General features: G+C 39.3%; 2 protein-coding genes across 8 annotated transcripts in view; one reads left to right on the top strand and one right to left on the bottom strand.

The window, feature by feature from the left end:
• The first annotated feature begins 383 nt into the window (after window positions 1–383).
• Window positions 384–12363, top strand: top1a (DNA topoisomerase Ia). The gene is made up of 21 exons (XM_044121837.1): window positions 384–539; window positions 975–999; window positions 3066–3162; window positions 3266–3365; window positions 4968–5020; window positions 5107–5196; window positions 5288–5360; window positions 5451–5542; window positions 5625–5740; window positions 5853–5974; window positions 6097–6219; window positions 6970–7157; window positions 7243–7387; window positions 8259–8402; window positions 8505–8690; window positions 8770–8838; window positions 8926–9040; window positions 9153–9280; window positions 10518–10612; window positions 10722–10871; window positions 10953–12363. The coding sequence occupies exons 1-21, from the start codon at window positions 507–509 to the stop codon at window positions 11053–11055; spliced, it is 2247 nt and encodes a 748-aa protein (XP_043977772.1). The 5' UTR covers window positions 384–506; the 3' UTR covers window positions 11056–12363.
• The window catches only part of zhx3a (zinc fingers and homeoboxes 3a), a 50862-nt gene continuing 45644 nt past the window's right edge, over window positions 11496–16713 (bottom strand). For all 7 annotated transcript variants that reach the window (XM_044121834.1, XM_044121830.1, XM_044121832.1 and 4 more), the window contains one exon: window positions 11496–15444. In XM_044121834.1, the coding sequence (XP_043977769.1) occupies window positions 15411–15444 (34 nt within the window). In that variant the 3' untranslated portion in view covers window positions 11496–15410. The remainder of the gene's footprint in view (window positions 15445–16713) is intronic.

Genomic DNA, 16713 nt, shown 5'->3' with positions numbered 1-16713 from the left:
AGAAACATTCATCTGTACCATACTTTAGTTTAATAAATGTCTTTTACCAATTAACGTGAGTTTGATTGGGAAAAAAAGAAGTCTGGCAAAGTGGCCAAAGACTAAAACGGCGAGTCAATGTCAAAATAAAAACACTAATGGATAGAAAATTATGCAAGAGAGAAGTCATTAGTTGTCCCTTTGCTCTCATTTTCAGTAATCTGAAGCATAACCCAAAGAACACGGAGCACTGAGTGTGCTGGCATATGTTCTTGTGATGTGTATGTGGACTTCATTCCTTCGCTGACCATAGTGGGCCTCAGTAAGAACACGTTTTCTGAGGAGGAGGAGGAGTTAAGTTGCTGAGTACCATTTAAATTAATACGCATGCGCATCAGTGTACTACTGGGACTTTACCTCTTACACAATCCTATCTTTTCTTCATTCTGCTTACATCCAGCTCGTGTGCAGTTATCCAGTCGTTTCTCACTTTTTATTTTTGTTTTTAAACATAGAAGGCCTAGGAAATGAGTGGGGACCATTCCCATAACGAGGACCAGGTAATGTTGATGTGTTTTGTAATGTTATTAACGGTGTTAGGACGCATGTTAGTATCGTGTATTTGCTTGGTTTGACAGGGTACATTGGCTAACAGTGAACAGTGCCTACTAGCTAGCAAAATAGCCGGCTGTGTTAATAAATCTCTCCCATTCGTTGTTTGCAGTGTCTCGCATATTTGTGAGAATGTCACGAAGTAGTTCTACCCAGTTAGCTGTTTGATTTATATGGCAAAGTAAGCGCAGGGGAAATAATTGTGTCGTTAGCTGAAACCAGTGTTAGCCGTAGCGGCTTTCAAGCAGCGGATAGTATTAGCAGCGAGCTAGGCTAGGTTGGCTAACTGTCGCTTCACCATTGAGCAAGTTCAAAGTTGGGTAGCCGGCTAGTTAGCCATCGCTCTCCCAAATTTAACACATATATTCTTTTCCATTTTTCAGATTGACTATGCCTCTCGGGTCAATGGTAAGTTTAACTCACGGAGCTTGAGGATAAAATCCAAAGTTTTCATTTTATTCAGATGTTTAACTCGCCTCTTGTAACGTTATGTTAGTTTTCAGTAGAGGACAGAAATGGCGTCCAGAGACTAAGTCCGCTGTCTCACTCACAAGCCTCTATTGTTCAAAAGCGAGGCCTTGTAAAAGCCTTTCCGCTTATTATTTTCTTAATTTAAAACAACGATGGCAGACAGCTTGAGGTGCTTTATCAGCCCCGTGTCCCAGAAATGAATGTTGGCGAGCTTTTAGTGGCACATTTTCCATCTGAAAGTGAGGGTTTGGGGGTTGAGGACTTAGTCTCTGCGCCATTTTCTTTTTTGGTTGTTAGCGGCCTGAACTCAGGCTGAGAAGAGTGTATGGCTTTGGGAAGTAGAAATGCCAGGGTTAGGGGCTAAAGAATGACTAAGAGCTGTAGACTCTACCCACTGGCTGTAGCGTTCAGGTGCGTTGTTTGAGTCTTTCCTTATGTATTAAAAGTGGGTCGTTTTAAGTTTGAGTCATGTTTCACAAGTCAGTCTACTCCATTAAATTAGTAGTTGCCATTAAAGTATTTGACCGATTTGCACTAAAAACGTACAGTAATCAGACGATCTGAAGCAGGGTTTTCTTTATGAAAACTTTTATTTGGAAACTTTTAAACACAATTTAATAACTATAAACTGAAATAGCTTCATGTTGTTTTGACATAAGATAAATTTGAACGGTCATTCTTGGATGGTACAAATGTTTTGAGTACAAATAGACCCTTGCATTACTGAATAAAACTTCATTTTATAAACATGAGTAGACAATAAACTGTAATTAATACTATTTAGATATATATTTTTAAAATTTTGTTTAATTTATTGCTAAACAACTTAAATATAATTTTTGTTTTTTAATTTTCTTTGCTCTGTCTACGGCTAAGAACTGTCGACTTTCTTCCTCTCCTGTAATATTGCTGATAAACTAGACTGCCTGCTGTGAGCTCTTATATTCAATTTTGTACTAGGGTGCTAATTTTATTTTATGACGGCATAATTATAATACATTAATTTAGATTATTGCAAATTAAAGTCTCTTAACTTCAAAGTGGTTTTTGGTAGAAATCCCTACAGACGTATATTGTTGAGCTGCAGGTTACAACAACTTGTCAGTTTGTTTATATCTGTCTACAAAACACGCAGGCAGTAGGCGGTGCTGTGCTACAAGAAAACCTTTTTTTTTGTGCTATTATATTGAGGTGGGTAATAAGGTAGGAATATCCAGTTTATTTTTTTTAACCAGAGTATCAACAACACTCCTAAAGAAGCACAGATAATGGTGCAAATAACATTTCTAAGCAGTTTTCTTTGTTGTGTACTGTAATTACACTCAAGCGTAATTTGGATTTAATACAAAATTGAAAGATAAATGTCAGCAATAGCAATAAGACCAAATTTACTCTCTCAGAAAAAGCTGGAGCCAAGCATCAAACTTCAGTGGACAAATTCAGACAATTTCTGCGTTGGCTGTTTACCATAATACTGTTGAAATGCATAAAGTACAGATTTTACTTTACCTGTAAATCATGTAATAATAGAAGAATAAAACTGAGTAGATTTTGTCTTCCTAGATTTTATCAACCTGCTTTTGCTTTTGCGTTTCATGTTCGTTGCACAAGCAGCAAATACTTTCCCAGTCCTGAACGGTACAGATGAACACAACATGTCCCACTTTTACTTCAAAACGGCACACATCCTTTCAGCGTTGCACTAAATCTGTTTGCATGTCGATGCCAGAGTGACTTCTAGCATGGCGGATCACCTGCTCTGGCGAGCTGGGTTATCCACATTTCATATAAAGTTCTGGTTGCATGATTATTATTTTTTTTGCATATAAATTGTGTATGCAAAAAGCTCAAGTTTGTCAGTATTCTAAAATGATCTGAGAGTCGTCTTATCAGTTTATACATTGGACATTTCTTTCAGAAAGTTCTCAGTTTTGCTCACCTTTGTCTCTTTACTACTGCAACTATTATGCACATATGAAAGTGACCCAGTTTCTTTCTTTTAGACTCCCATAAGCATAAAGACAAGTACAAAGACAAGGAGTATAAACATAAGGAACACAAGAAGGACAAGGAACGGGAGAAGTCCAAGCATGGCAACAGGTAGAGCAGGAGTCCCTCCAAAACGCCCCATTTTCCAATAACCGACCTTGTTAAGACAACCTCGTTGAACCGTAACGTTTGAAACGTATTCCCTCCACTTCAGTGACCACAAGGACCTGGAGAAAAAGTCCAAGGAAAAGGAGAAAATGAAGCACAAAGATGGCAACAAAGACAAGCACAAAGAAAAGAGGAAAGAGGAGAAGGTAAGTCGGCCATATGGAGAGACATTCTATCCGCAGGATTGTTTATGTGGTGTAATGTAAAGTATACGATGTTAAGTTGTCCAACTGCGTCGTTGCATCTGGACCGAAGCTATTTCACAGAGGAACGGCGTTCCTTTAGAGCTGATGTTTTCTGTATTTAGCGCCTCTTAACGGTAATTTTTAAAATTGATTTATTTTTTTTATTTTTTTGCCAAAACCATTGTGAGATGTGCTGCAGGATTTACTCATGCTCTGTATACAGTCAACGGTGCGGCTAACACGGGATGTGTGTTAGTTTTTTCAGCTGTTAAAAAGTCATCAGTCTGTTAAGACGTAGTAATGAGATTTTCCGAGCCGTCTTTAAATGAACGCATGCTGTACGCTGGTTACACCTGTGGCTTTGAACGCCGAGGCGAAACGGTCTGTCATATTCAGCAACCAGCCAGAGCTAAAAGACAAAAACAAAAAAAAAAGACTTGCAGAGTTTTCTTCCAAACAAACCGTGCAAGTTTGATGCAGGTAACGTTAGTTAAATAGTTAATCTGTGCAAGTTTATTACATTAAGGTTAACAAAAATACTAATGTTGTTGTTACCCGTTTTTGCATTTCTTGCTTGTTAGTTGATGCCAGGAACAAACCCAATCCAGTCTGATTCCTGTACAGAAGTTGTGCTCACCGTTCCACGTATTTAAAAGAAATCTTTATTGTCACAGTAAGAGCAAAGAGTCAGGGAGGAGACATTAGACCAGAGGCCAGCAGCGGCAGCATGATGAGGCAGGGTCTGCTCAGGTAAGGAGGGATTAGAACTTGATGAGAAAAGGAAAGGGAAGATTATGTGCAACAGTTTCAACTTTTTTATTTTTTTAAGACCATGTTTTGAACAAATTAAAGCTTAAAGTGTGCAACATTTTGAAAACGGTACTACAAAGGCAGTAAGTTTAGGCTTCCACAAAAACAAAAAGAAACTGTTTTGCAGAATCTCAGGGTGTTTGCGCTTCCTTAAATTAATGTATCTAAAATTAACTACATAAAATGTCTTAAATTCACTCAAAGTAATTTGGCCTTTAATATGTTAGTCACATGCTTAAATTTCATCTTGACAGGAATATTTAATCAGTCTGTATTTTGTTTTTTTCTTTCTAAACTTTTTGATCAGGCAAAAGTTTGAGTTGCACTCTGATATCTTGATTGCATTATGTGACTTGAGACTATTGAGGCTACCGCTAACTCACTGCTAACATACCTTTGCTAGTGAGCTAGCCAGCTTTTAAAAAAAAAAATTTTTATCAGCAGCTGGCTGGAGGAAGTTCATAATTGTTTTGTGGAGATCCAGGTTTTAAAAAGGCCTTAAATTTGAGTTGGTGGAATCCCAAACCTGCAGAGATTGACCTAGAATGTGACAGATCTTGAGGACTGGAGCTGGCACAACACCATAGTACCTAATTTCTCTGATTTTTGCATTAGTCTTTCAGTACAAACCACGTCTGAAGCTCAAATGCTTCATCCACTGACCTCTCCATGTTAAAAGGAGGACGAAGGAAAACGACCATAGTGATGTTTTATATCTGATGCTTCTGCTGAACCACGTTCTGATGTTTTCAGGTCAAGTTCCTTGACGGTAAAATCAAGAAAGAAAAGGAAAACGGCTTTGCCAGGTTTGTTAGAACGTTAAAAATCTTGATTTTGAAACTAATGTTGTGGTGCAGAAAATATATAATTTTTTTCCTCCTCCTGTTTAAAGCCCACCACATGTGAAGTCTGAGCCAGATGACGATTACCACTCTCCTAAATACCAGAAGTCTCTTAAAAGAGAGCGGGACGAGGATTACGAGTACGTGTGCAATGTCAATAAACCTAATCGTCAGAATGGAAACTAAAGTTTGTACTTTCACCCTCCTAATAAGGCGTGTTTTTGTTTTCAGAGCTGAATTCAAGCCTAAAAAGATAAAGACTGAAAACGATAAGAAAGCCAAGAAAAGGAAACAAGAGGACGAGGTAAGCAAAGACTTGATGGTGTGGTGTAATACCTGATTGCTATTAACTACTCTGGTGTATAATGTGAATACTTCCACTTCCTTATTTCAGGATATTAAGTCCAAAAAAACCAAAAGTAAAAAAGGAGAAGCAGCTGATGGGAAGAAGAAAACAAAGCAAGAACCAGAGGAGAAGTGGAAATGGTGAGTTGATATTTTCTAGATGTGCTGCTTCTTCATGTATTGGGGGGTTTGGAGTTCATCAAAACGCATCACTTGACTTCAGGTGGGAAGAGGAGAGATACACGGACGGCGTCAAATGGAAGTTCCTCGAACACAAAGGCCCAGTGTTTGCTCCGCCCTACGAACCCCTGCCTAGCAATGTCAAGTTTTATTATGACGGTACGCTACCAACGTAGCCATGACTTATTGCCTTTAAGATTAGACTGTTTGCTTATAACTGACATGTAAAGTACAACATTGTTCCCCTAAAAACCACCACTCACCGCTTCAGGTAAACCCATGAAGCTGAGCCCAGAAGCAGAGGAAGTGGCTACGTTCTTCGCCAAAATGTTGGACCATGAGTACACTACCAAGGACATCTTCCGTAAAAATTTCTTTAAGGATTGGAGAAAGGTAGGTGGAAAAATAGTCGCTTGAGGCAATATATATATATATATATATATATATATTTTTTTTTCTGCTTCTTCTCCCAGCTCAACATTGATTTGTCTGATTGTGGTTTCTCTTGAATGCAGGAAATGACTTCTGAAGAGAAGTCCACAATCACAGACCTGAAGAAGTGCAACTTCTCTGAGATGAGCGAGTATTTTAAGACTCAGTCTGAGGCCAGGAAAGCCATGACAAAAGAACAAAAACAGGTCAGACCTGCGTATATGCGGCATGTCTGTTTAAATAGTCCTCTGAGTTCTTTATTTGATTTTAATCTATGATGACTCCTCATCACTTTCTTGCAGTTTAAAAAATAATGTGTCACGTTAAGGGTGCATTCACACCAGTCCTTGATTAGTCTGCATTAATCCAACTCTAGCTCGTTTGTTAGAAAGTCGGATTTGTTTGGGGAGGTGTGATTGCGCAGTCGAATTCTGATGTGAATTTTTAAAAAAGCGAACTCTATTTGCTTTTGTAAAAACCTTGATTTTGGTTCAGTTGTAGTACGAATGTATATGTGAATGCCAGACTGCTCCAAGAGCAGGAAGTGGACTATAGTGCAAGGCATTCTGGGTAAATACAACCAAAACAAACAGCGCTAGCGTGAGAAATGGCTTACCAAAGACAAAAGAGAAATTCTACAACCGCTAAAATCTGACGCCCTCCGTTTAGTTCACATTTCATGAAGAAGGAAGTTGTGCTCAGTGTCGTCTTCTTCACGGGTTTTCTTGTTTCCTGTAATGGTTCTTTGTGCAGTGCCACCACAGTTGCTGAAGGGGAACTGGTGGCTCAAAGGTTTTTGTTCGTTTGACACGGTGCAGTGTGAAGGTGACCCGCACCAGCTGAAAACGTAACAAATGATGCAGTTTTGGTCATCAATCACACAGAGTCTACCGGACTATCAGGTGTGAAAACAGTCTAATATTTATCCCACTAAAATGTTTTATTTTTATTCTCAGAAAATAAAAGAAGAAAACGAGCGGCTTCTGCAGGAGTACGGCTTCTGCATCATGGACAACCACAAAGAGCGCATCGCAAACTTCCGCATCGAGCCGCCCGGCCTGTTCCGCGGCCGAGGAGACCATCCCAAAATGGGAATGCTGAAACGCCGCATCCGGCCTCAGGACATCATCATCAACTGCAGCAAGTGTGTGACAAGTTGTTTTTGGTTGGCCTGATGTGTTAACTCTTGGGGAAATGTCTGACCGCATGGCTTTATATCCTCCTTTTAGGGACTCGAAGTACCCCACGCCGCCTCCAGGCACTAAATGGAAAGAAGTTCGCCATGACAACAAGGTGACTTGGCTGGTTTCATGGACGGAGAACATCCAAGGTTCCATCAAGTACATCATGCTGAACCCCAGCTCCAGAATCAAGGTAGGTGCACTGAAGAACTTCAGAGTGATAGTAGTTTTGGGTATTTCATTATTTCTTTGTGACTTTTTGTTTAATTCCATTTTTAAATTAGTTTTTAGAGGGAGTTTGCTAGTTTTTATTAAACATTTTTGATTTTATTAGTTGTAGTAGTATTAGATTTTTGATACATTGGTTAATTATTAGGTACAGAATTCAAAAAGGTAAAATTATTGTCTTTATGTATGAAATGAGTAATGAGCACTGAACAGAAGAGGCCATTAAAAAAAAAATCTATTCAATTACCTTTGAACAACAAATGAACAAAGTTTTCTCCCAACTTTGGTTGCCGCCATTTTGTGCACCAACTTAATTTCTACAAGCAGGATTATGGAGTGCTGTAATTTACCAGCAGCTGATGTAAACTGCTTGTTTGAAGGTGAAAAAGTAATTTTCACACCAGTTCGAAAGGCTAATAAACAAGTGTTGTTATAGCTCTAGTTTCTATGGAAGATGATTGGTGCCACTATGGGAAAGGAAATTCTGACTTTACACTTGGAATTCACATTTTTTCATTTTTATTTTTTATTTATTTTTGGAATTCTGTATTTTGACCTCAGAAGATTAATCAGAATTCAGAGGAAATCTTTTTTTTTTCTTTTCCTGCATGGCACTAATCCTCTTCCATAAATTTTTGTTTTTCTGAAAACACTACACATTTCCAGTTGGCTGTTGTTCCCCCAACCTCCCTCCTTTAATGGTACTATTTAGAAAACATTCAACAAAAAATGTTTGTTAAACATCTAACAAAAAAATGTTTTCTAAATTTCAATTTTCCTTTTTAGCCAACTATAACGGCCTTCTTCCCTTCTTTATTGATTCCCGTTGCGTTCAGGGAGAGAAAGATTGGCAGAAATACGAAACGGCTCGGCGACTGAAGAAGTGTGTGGACCGCCTCAGAGCGCAGTATCGGGAGGACTGGAAATCCAAGGAGATGAGGATCAGACAAAGAGCTGTGGCACTTTACTTCATTGACAAGGTGAACATCAGCTTTTCTTTCCAGACCTGGAAAGTTTAATGTCGTTTAGGTGGCGCTGCGACATTAATGGAAGCTTAAACTCGGTGTTCGTCTGTCCACCAGCTGGCTCTGAGAGCAGGAAATGAGAAGGAGGAAGGGGAGACGGCGGATACGGTGGGCTGCTGCTCGCTGAGGGTGGAACATCTCAAACTGCACCCAGAAAGTGAAGGTCAAGAGTTTGTGGTGGAGTTCGACTTCCTTGGTAAAGACTCGATCCGCTACTACAACAGAGTCCCTGTGGAGAAAAGAGTAAGGACGAGCCTGCTACTTTAACTGGGCTTTAAAAATGTTACCGCTACTATCATTTACAAGATTTACACTTTTTCAGGTGTTCAAGAACCTTCAGTTGTTCATGGAAAACAAAGAACCCGACGACGACCTCTTTGATCGTCTAAATGTAAGTCGTTCTCTCTCGGTTCAACTCGTTTCCTGGGGAACGCTCAGATGTTCGAGTTCTTGGAAACAAGTTTGTGTTCTCTTGCAGACTTCTATCCTGAACAAACATCTCCAGGAGCTGATGGACGGCCTCACAGCTAAAGTTTTCCGTACTTACAACGCTTCAATCACCCTGCAGCAACAGCTGAAGGAACTCACTAACGGTGTGTGGTGAAGTTGACAACTTTGGGGCTTTAAAATGAGTCTCCGGCTTTATTTCCACAGTAAACGGAGAAACTCTTCAGCTTTCTGAGGTGTTGTATTCCTTCTTTCTAGCGGACGACAACATTCCAGCTAAGATCCTGTCCTACAACAGGGCCAACAGAGCCGTAGCCATCCTGTGTAACCATCAGAGAGCTCCCCCAAAGACATTCGAGAAGTCTATGCAGAACCTACAGGCCAAGGTAAGAATGACTGGGAACGCCAAGCATGCTTTCAAGTCATTATTCCACCTAAAAGTCAATCGACTCGTTACTTGTAGAGCTCTTTTCACTCATATTAGAAACGAATAAAAGGTCAAAATATTTGTTAAATTACCTAAGAAAATAATAATAATGTAAAACATATTGGACAAATGGTGGAAATAAAAAGCAGGGAATGTATAGCCAACATTGAAAATTATAAAGAACTAAATCCAGATTGAAACGATGCGTCGTTTCACTAAAACAAGTTGTACAATTTAAATATCAGTGTACAATGCAGCTAAAATATTTTGATAACATGAAAACCAGTGCTTCACAAAATAAACCCTCTTGATGGTTCTGATTTGAGATGGACTGACTTTAGATCCACTTCAGTTCAGAGAATTTTGTCTCCACCATAGCGACGTTTGTCCTAGCAGGTTGAAAACCGTTCCCCAGAACTTTTGAGCTTTCATTCCTGAAATCAAAAAACGTTTTTTCGAAGTTTGTTGCGAAAGTGCCTGAAGGTTTATCCTGGCTGCTCTGTTGATGTTTCTGCCTTCAGTTGTGTTTTTTGTACATATTTATTAAAACTATCACTGACGTGACAGTATAATACGAGAGTCTGTGGAAAAAAAATCCAACTTCTCTGTCTTCTCCCTGTGGTCCTACAGCCGTCTGTGGAAGTACACCGGTCAGTCAGAAACAGCCAATCAGAGCCAGGATGAGAGTCTTGGCACTGTCAAACATTATTATACACAAAATAGCATAAATTTAAGTCTTTATCAACTTGAAAGTTTTTCGAAAACAAAAATTCTGCTTTAATATTGCGTCCAATCTAACTTGACAATTCATAGCTGGTGATGAATTGGGTGGAACAACTTCCTGGAAACCAAACCGTGTGGTCTCTTCCACTAGCCTGATTAGCAAATGGATTCTTTTTGTTTGTTTTAATCTGGATTTTTAAATCTAAACTGACTCGCATAAATCTGCTACCGGACCAAAAGAGTTGGCCACGGAGGTTTGGGGCAGAAAGATTAGAATCTCATGACTGACTTTTATAACATCAGAGTTCAATTTCAAGGTTTCTAGAAAAACCAAAAAACAACAAAGAAAAAAATCAAAACAACTTTGGTTCATTAGTTGTGCTCATAACATCACATCCAGCCGTTTGCTACTGCTGGTCTCATAAACAATCCCAGATCACTCTGACTCCCCGTCTCCTGATCTTGTTTGGCAGATCGACGCCAAGAAGGATCAGCTTTCTGATGCCAAGAGGGAACTGAAGAGCGCCAAGGCTGACGCCAAAGTACGGAGAGACGAGAAATCCAAAAAGTAAGGAGCGGAAGAACGTTTTCGCAAGTTTTCCTGATGAAAACCAACATCTGCATGATGCTTTTTACTGAACTGTTGGTTTTTTTTTTTTTGTTGTTCTGCCCTACAGGGCAGTAGAAACCAAGAGAAAGGCGGTTCAAAGGATAGAGGAGCAGCTGATGAAGCTGGAGGTTCAGGCGACCGATCGCGAAGAGAACAAGCAGATCGCCCTCGGCACTTCCAAACTCAACTATTTGGACCCGCGCATTTCTGTGGCTTGGTAAGATCACACCGGAACCTGTTTATCTCCAATTACACAACAGTGCAGCACTGAAACTGTTTTTTTAATTTTTATTTTTAGGTGTAAGAAGTGGGGCGTTCCCATCGAGAAGATCTACAATAAAACTCAGCGCGAGAAGTTTGCTTGGGCTATCGACATGGCTGACGAAGACTATGAATTTTAAATCCCAATTTATTTATCTACGACGAACGTTTTTGTTTTTTTTATCGAACACTTGTGTTTTTTAGCCTTCAAAAATTTCGCTCCATGGCCCGAAACCGACGAGGAATTTTAAAAGTTTGTGCAGGGAAAAGAAAAAAAACACATGGAAGAAATGAGACCATTTTTTTGACAGATTTTTGTGGATAACCCAAAACAAAAACAACAACAACAAAAAGATCTGATCCAGCGTCAGGTAACGAGACTGAACTGCAACCACGATGGAGAGTCCAGGGCGTAGTCCCAGTAATTTGAAGACTCCTAGACTGGTATTTTTATTTTCTCCGTCCCTCCTCAGGGACAAAACTTGACAGCGCTTTGAATTCTGTGGTCCTATCGCTACTGTGTTACGCAAAAAACAAAACAAAAAACAAAATCAAAAAACAACCTGAAATGCTTTGTACCATTTTATTATTTTTTTTGTTCACTCGCTCTGTATTTTAGCCCCTACCATGTATTATTGACGAATTCTATATTTTGTTAGAGAAAGTTAAAATGAAAAGAAATCCTTAAATACACCCACGCGCCTTCGAAGAAAGTGGGAGCGGGTGTGTATGCGGGTGTGTGTGCCTGCGTGTGTGTGTGTGTGTGTGTGTGTTTATTCAAGGCTCGGTGGTGTGGAAGCTGTCTGGGTGAATATTTTAAACTGGACTGTTGAGAGAAAGAGAGGATGTCTGAGCAGGCAAAGGGGGGTAATATTGCATCCATGCCAATATTTACTTAGGTGAGCAGAATGTGAATATATTATTTTACAGTTTCTATCAGGGACTTTTTTTTTTCTTTCTTTTTTTTGTTACTTCACTGTAAATGTGAATCCATCATGTTTTATTTTATTTCCCTCTGTGTTGCAAGCGTCCTCTCAATCTCTTAAATTTTATATATATTTTTTTCTGGGTAGTTTAGCAGGAAAAAAGAGAAACCTCCCACGTCTCTTACTTGAACACAATTTTTAGTCAGCAGATGAAATGTCTACCACCCCTCCCTGTGGAGGTTTGAGGGATGTCAACTTTGCCAAAAACAAAAGAAACAAATTACAAAAGTCACCAAGCTGTTACAGTGCAGAAAAGTTTTAACTGTGTGATTAATAATGATGTAACATTTAATGTGAAATATCATTTTATTCCACTTCTGTCCCACTTCTGGCAGGAACATTGATGTAAGCTGCTGTAAAGTACACATCCTACTCCTGTCTTACCTTTTATGTCATAGCCTTTGATCATGTTTTTAAACTCATTGTAGGTTGGAAAAAACAATAAAATCCTACAAATTGAAATTGTGTATTTGACTTCAATTAATACGTTTTTTTCTACCTCATTCATCCAGTTCCACTCCCAGCAGATTTCACATCATTAGGGAAGTTGGGCATTAAATGCCTTCCACATGAACATGTGGCTAACCTGACAGTTGCCTTCAGATGCTATTCAGCTCAAATCTCACCTCCCTTTACTGCTCCTGTACATTGAAGGGACCTGCCAATACCAATTATTTTATTTATTTAAATTTTTTAATGATATAAATCATATTTGACTCCTAATACGGTTGTAACAAAAATGTTTTTCTCATTTTTGCAGCCACCAAACCAAAGAGAGAGCGGTCCTGTTACTGGGCCTGTTATTGAAAGGGAAATCTTTCAAGCAATTTTTTTTTTTTTTTTTTTTTTTTGTGGACCATAGAACAGGCGATTTCCGGTAAGCTTCATAGCGTCAGACCGGCGCATTATGTAGGTCAGGAACAAACGTCAATGATTCGGTAACGTTTAAAACTTCAACAGAGTCCACGCTTCCAGGAAGCCGTTGTTTCTCAATAGCCGAGTCGGAGAGTCCAGAGCCCCGGTACGAATTACTGTCAGGCAAACGTTTGAGTCGCGTGCAGACATAATTCTGTGACTCGCGGCAGTTGAGGCTAAAGCTAACTCGTTGCTAACATACGCTTAGGAGCTAGCTTAATTTTTTTCTTCATCAACCAAGAGACAACCTCTCTTCTGTTGCCAACCCGTACGAGAATAGATGCATTCTGTGAAGAAAAAACCAACAATTTAAGCTAGGTACTATGGGGTTTAAAGTTGTAGAGAGCCACAAGCAGTGTGAGAAACAAAGCTGCCAATATCCACAAACAGATGCCGGAAATTTCTCAATTTTTGATATGCTTGTTTGTAATACAACAGGATACCCCAATCGTCCCTTGTATGTAGATATTTTTAGGTCTTAAATTTAATTCAAGGTGGTATTAAAAGGTGCTAAATTTGATTTGCTGAAACTCGCTAATACAGTGGTAGCACTTTTTTTTTTGTTTTTAATTCTTGCAATTATTATGCCATTTTCTTTCTGCAGCTCCTCCAGAAATACCACGGTTCTCAAAGCTACTTTGTGAATTTTTTCCAAATGCAGGTGGTTACCGTGTGTTTTATTTAGGGTAATTAGAGTAAATGTTTACACATAAAAAATTCATATTCAAGAAATATGAATACTTTCGGAAATTTTTATGGAACGATTGTACTAGTGGCTTCTCACCAGCAGATGGCGCTGTTTTCCTCCACATTGCCTGCTCATTTCTAGCTTCTATCAGCAACGTATCAGACAAACACTGGCGCGAGGTGATGAATAAACAAGACTTTTGCTGCTTGTTGAGTAATCAGTTTATTCTGTAAAGACTCAGAAGTGTAGAAAGGATGATACAACAGTGCTTTATGATCAAAGACTATTTTCCATAAAAGTTTAAGTGATCATTAACACCGTAAGTCCAGATTCCATTGATCTCAAACCAAAATAAATTTGTAACATTCGACACAAGTGCATACACTGCTGGTAGGAGGCGGGGGTAAAAAGCCCACCTCCCGATTTCACTTTGGATGGTATAGCACCGTTCTTCGCTATTAGCAGCTTCAAGATGCAGCTTTAGTGAGATTCATGTAGTGACTGTATGCTTCGATATAAACACAAGAAAATTGAGAGGAGAGCGACCGTCTCCTCGTTTTGGCTCTCTAGCTAGCACAAGATCTCACTCTGTCAGTGTTTAGGGATCAAATTGAGAATTTTTCTTTCAAACGTTTTTTTTTTTTTTCTGTTTTTTTTTTTCTTCTCTTCTTCTTCTGTTTCTGCCAGTTAACAATGTTCGATACAATTACAGCTTAAAGTTGAACATCTCCAAGTGTACAGAAAGCAGCACAAGATTTTTTATTTTTTTTTCACAGATATAGACCAACAGTGACCATCAATGCACTGGAAAGTTAGTTATTTTTATTTGTTTATTTTATTTTTATTTTTTTGCTATTTTTTTCTCCATTATTTCTGGACAGCACAGAAGCTCGAAAGCAAGGTGATGAACAGACGACTCATATAAACACACAGACAGAGCTGAGTAAGGCAACGGTAGCGTGACAGGCTTCTCTCTGTTCAGTTTGCAGGGCAGTGTAGTGTATTGATCTTGACAGCTGTCAATACCTCTACAGTGAAGCAGATTGATTTCTGTTTCTTTTTTTCTTTTCTTTTTTTTTTACTATCGCCGTCTTCATTAGTGCATTGTATATAGTCTCTTGCGTGTAGCTGAACTGCAAAGTGATCACCAACATTAATACAGATCTGAATAAAACGTGTTCGATTGCATCTGGACTTACAGTGACTATAGAAGAGTGGGTAGAATTGAAAACCCAACTAACGGAAAGAAAAAGTAAAATTCAAGGCAGTGCTGAAGTACTGGTTGCTAAAAAACAAACAAAGAAGAAAAAAAAAAAAGAGTAAAAAATATCACAAAGCCAACAATAACATTTCCTCAACACATCTTTTGTTTGTCCAGGCAGTACAAACCATCTTTTATAGTGCAGTTTCAACCATATATATATATATATATATGCTTATATATATATATGCTTATATATATATAATTCTCCCTACAGCCCTATCCTAACCTAGGTTTCGCTCATTCAAGTCAGTTTTCCAGTCAGTGTGCGTCTTTTCTTTCTTTTCTTTGATCCCTCATACTGACCTCGTTGTGCACCCTCCCCACACAACCACAAAAAAGCATGAAAGGCTTAAAACATCACAGGACTCAAAAGGTGAGAAGTTCTTTTTCTTCTGTCGGTGGCAGGAAGTGATGGCAGATGGAAGAAGAAGGAGAAGAAGTAGGAGAAGAAGAAGAAGAAGATGAGGAGAGGGGAGGGGGGTATTCACAGTTTCAGTCAGAGTCCAGCGGTCCAGCTACAATCACATCTGCTGTCATTATGAACACACTCTTTTGTTGTTGTTTTTTTAAAAAAAGAGAAAACCCTCAAATCATAGCCAGGGGAGCAGGCCGGCCTTTAAGCGTCACGTGTCCGGTGCTTCATCACACCTCCAGCAGCTCCATCCTCAGGCGGTCCCTATCAGCCACACAAGAAGAAAACATGAAGAAAATTCTCCTTCTTACAATTTTATTATTACCCCCACACACACACACACACCACACCCCAAATAAAACATGCATGTGTGTGTTAAATTAGCTTTTGAAAATCTGTCGCACCAAAGGCAATTGTGGAGATTTATTCACATATATTAGCATGCGCTCTCGATCTATAATTCAGTGCTAAGAGTCCTACTTATCTAAAAATAGCTTGTAAAACACAGACCTTTGATTGCTTGAATAAACTACTCAGCATGAGTACCTGTACACACATCTTTTTTTTTACTGTATGTCTCACAGCTCCCACTACAAACAAGCTGTCATGCTTTTATCGCCACACCTGACTTACACTGGTTTCGCTTTTTTGACTGACAAAACAGCCCCGGGCTTGTGAAAGTGTCACAGCGAATGAGGAATTTGTTTTTACGACGGGTAACATGGGTGGGCGTACACATGTTCTGAAACCGCTGAGTTGTTTACGCCAAAGTCCAGAATTTCCATGTATTACGGTGATGTTATGAAGATGATAAAAGCTCATATTCAAGTCACTGTTTCGATTGTATGCTGTTGTCCAGAGCTAGATCTAGAGAAATATTCATAGGGCAACAGGAACAAGATGTTATTCCAGGTCAGGACATATTATACTTCGCGAGCAATTCCAATGCAGAACTCTTGGGAAGTGCTCATTTGTGAGGGTGGTAACCACGCCCACTTCAAATCTCTGGCCAGTTTCACAATAGTGCTTTTGGGTGCCATACAAGGATAAAGTTCTGCCAAGAACACCATGCTGATGTGCAATAAGTCAGCGTCTTTTTTTAGTTTTTAAAGCTTCCAACTGGTATGGCAAATAACGGTGCACCGACAGCAGTTTTCCGGCCGACTGCCTATTACCAATCTTCAACCTGACCTGCCAATACTGATTTTTTTTTTTTTTTTTTTTTTTGTCTCAAGCGTTTCTAACTGAGGCCAGAAAGTCATGAATTGACAACAGTGGGGTGATTGCTCTCAACTGCATACATGCAGACGTGACCTGATGGATGGGTCTGCCAGTCAGCCTTCTCTCACAGCAGAGCAAAAGAGGACAGTGAATCAGTGAATAAGATCGGCTTACCATGCAAGTATGGCCTCATCACCAGTCTCCCAAGATTAAGGAAATTGGGGTTGATTTATTAGCGTATGGCAAAGCATTACTTCAGGGTGACAGTAGATGCTTTCTGTTACTATCTAAAAACATGTTGTAACCTGTTCA

The sequence above is a fragment of the Gambusia affinis genome, linkage group LG07 (assembly GCF_019740435.1).
Source record: "Gambusia affinis linkage group LG07, SWU_Gaff_1.0, whole genome shotgun sequence".
Lineage (NCBI taxonomy): Eukaryota > Metazoa > Chordata > Actinopteri > Cyprinodontiformes > Poeciliidae > Gambusia > Gambusia affinis.
Note: the sequence above shows the minus strand (reverse complement) of the source record. Positions and strands in the feature narration are given on the sequence as shown.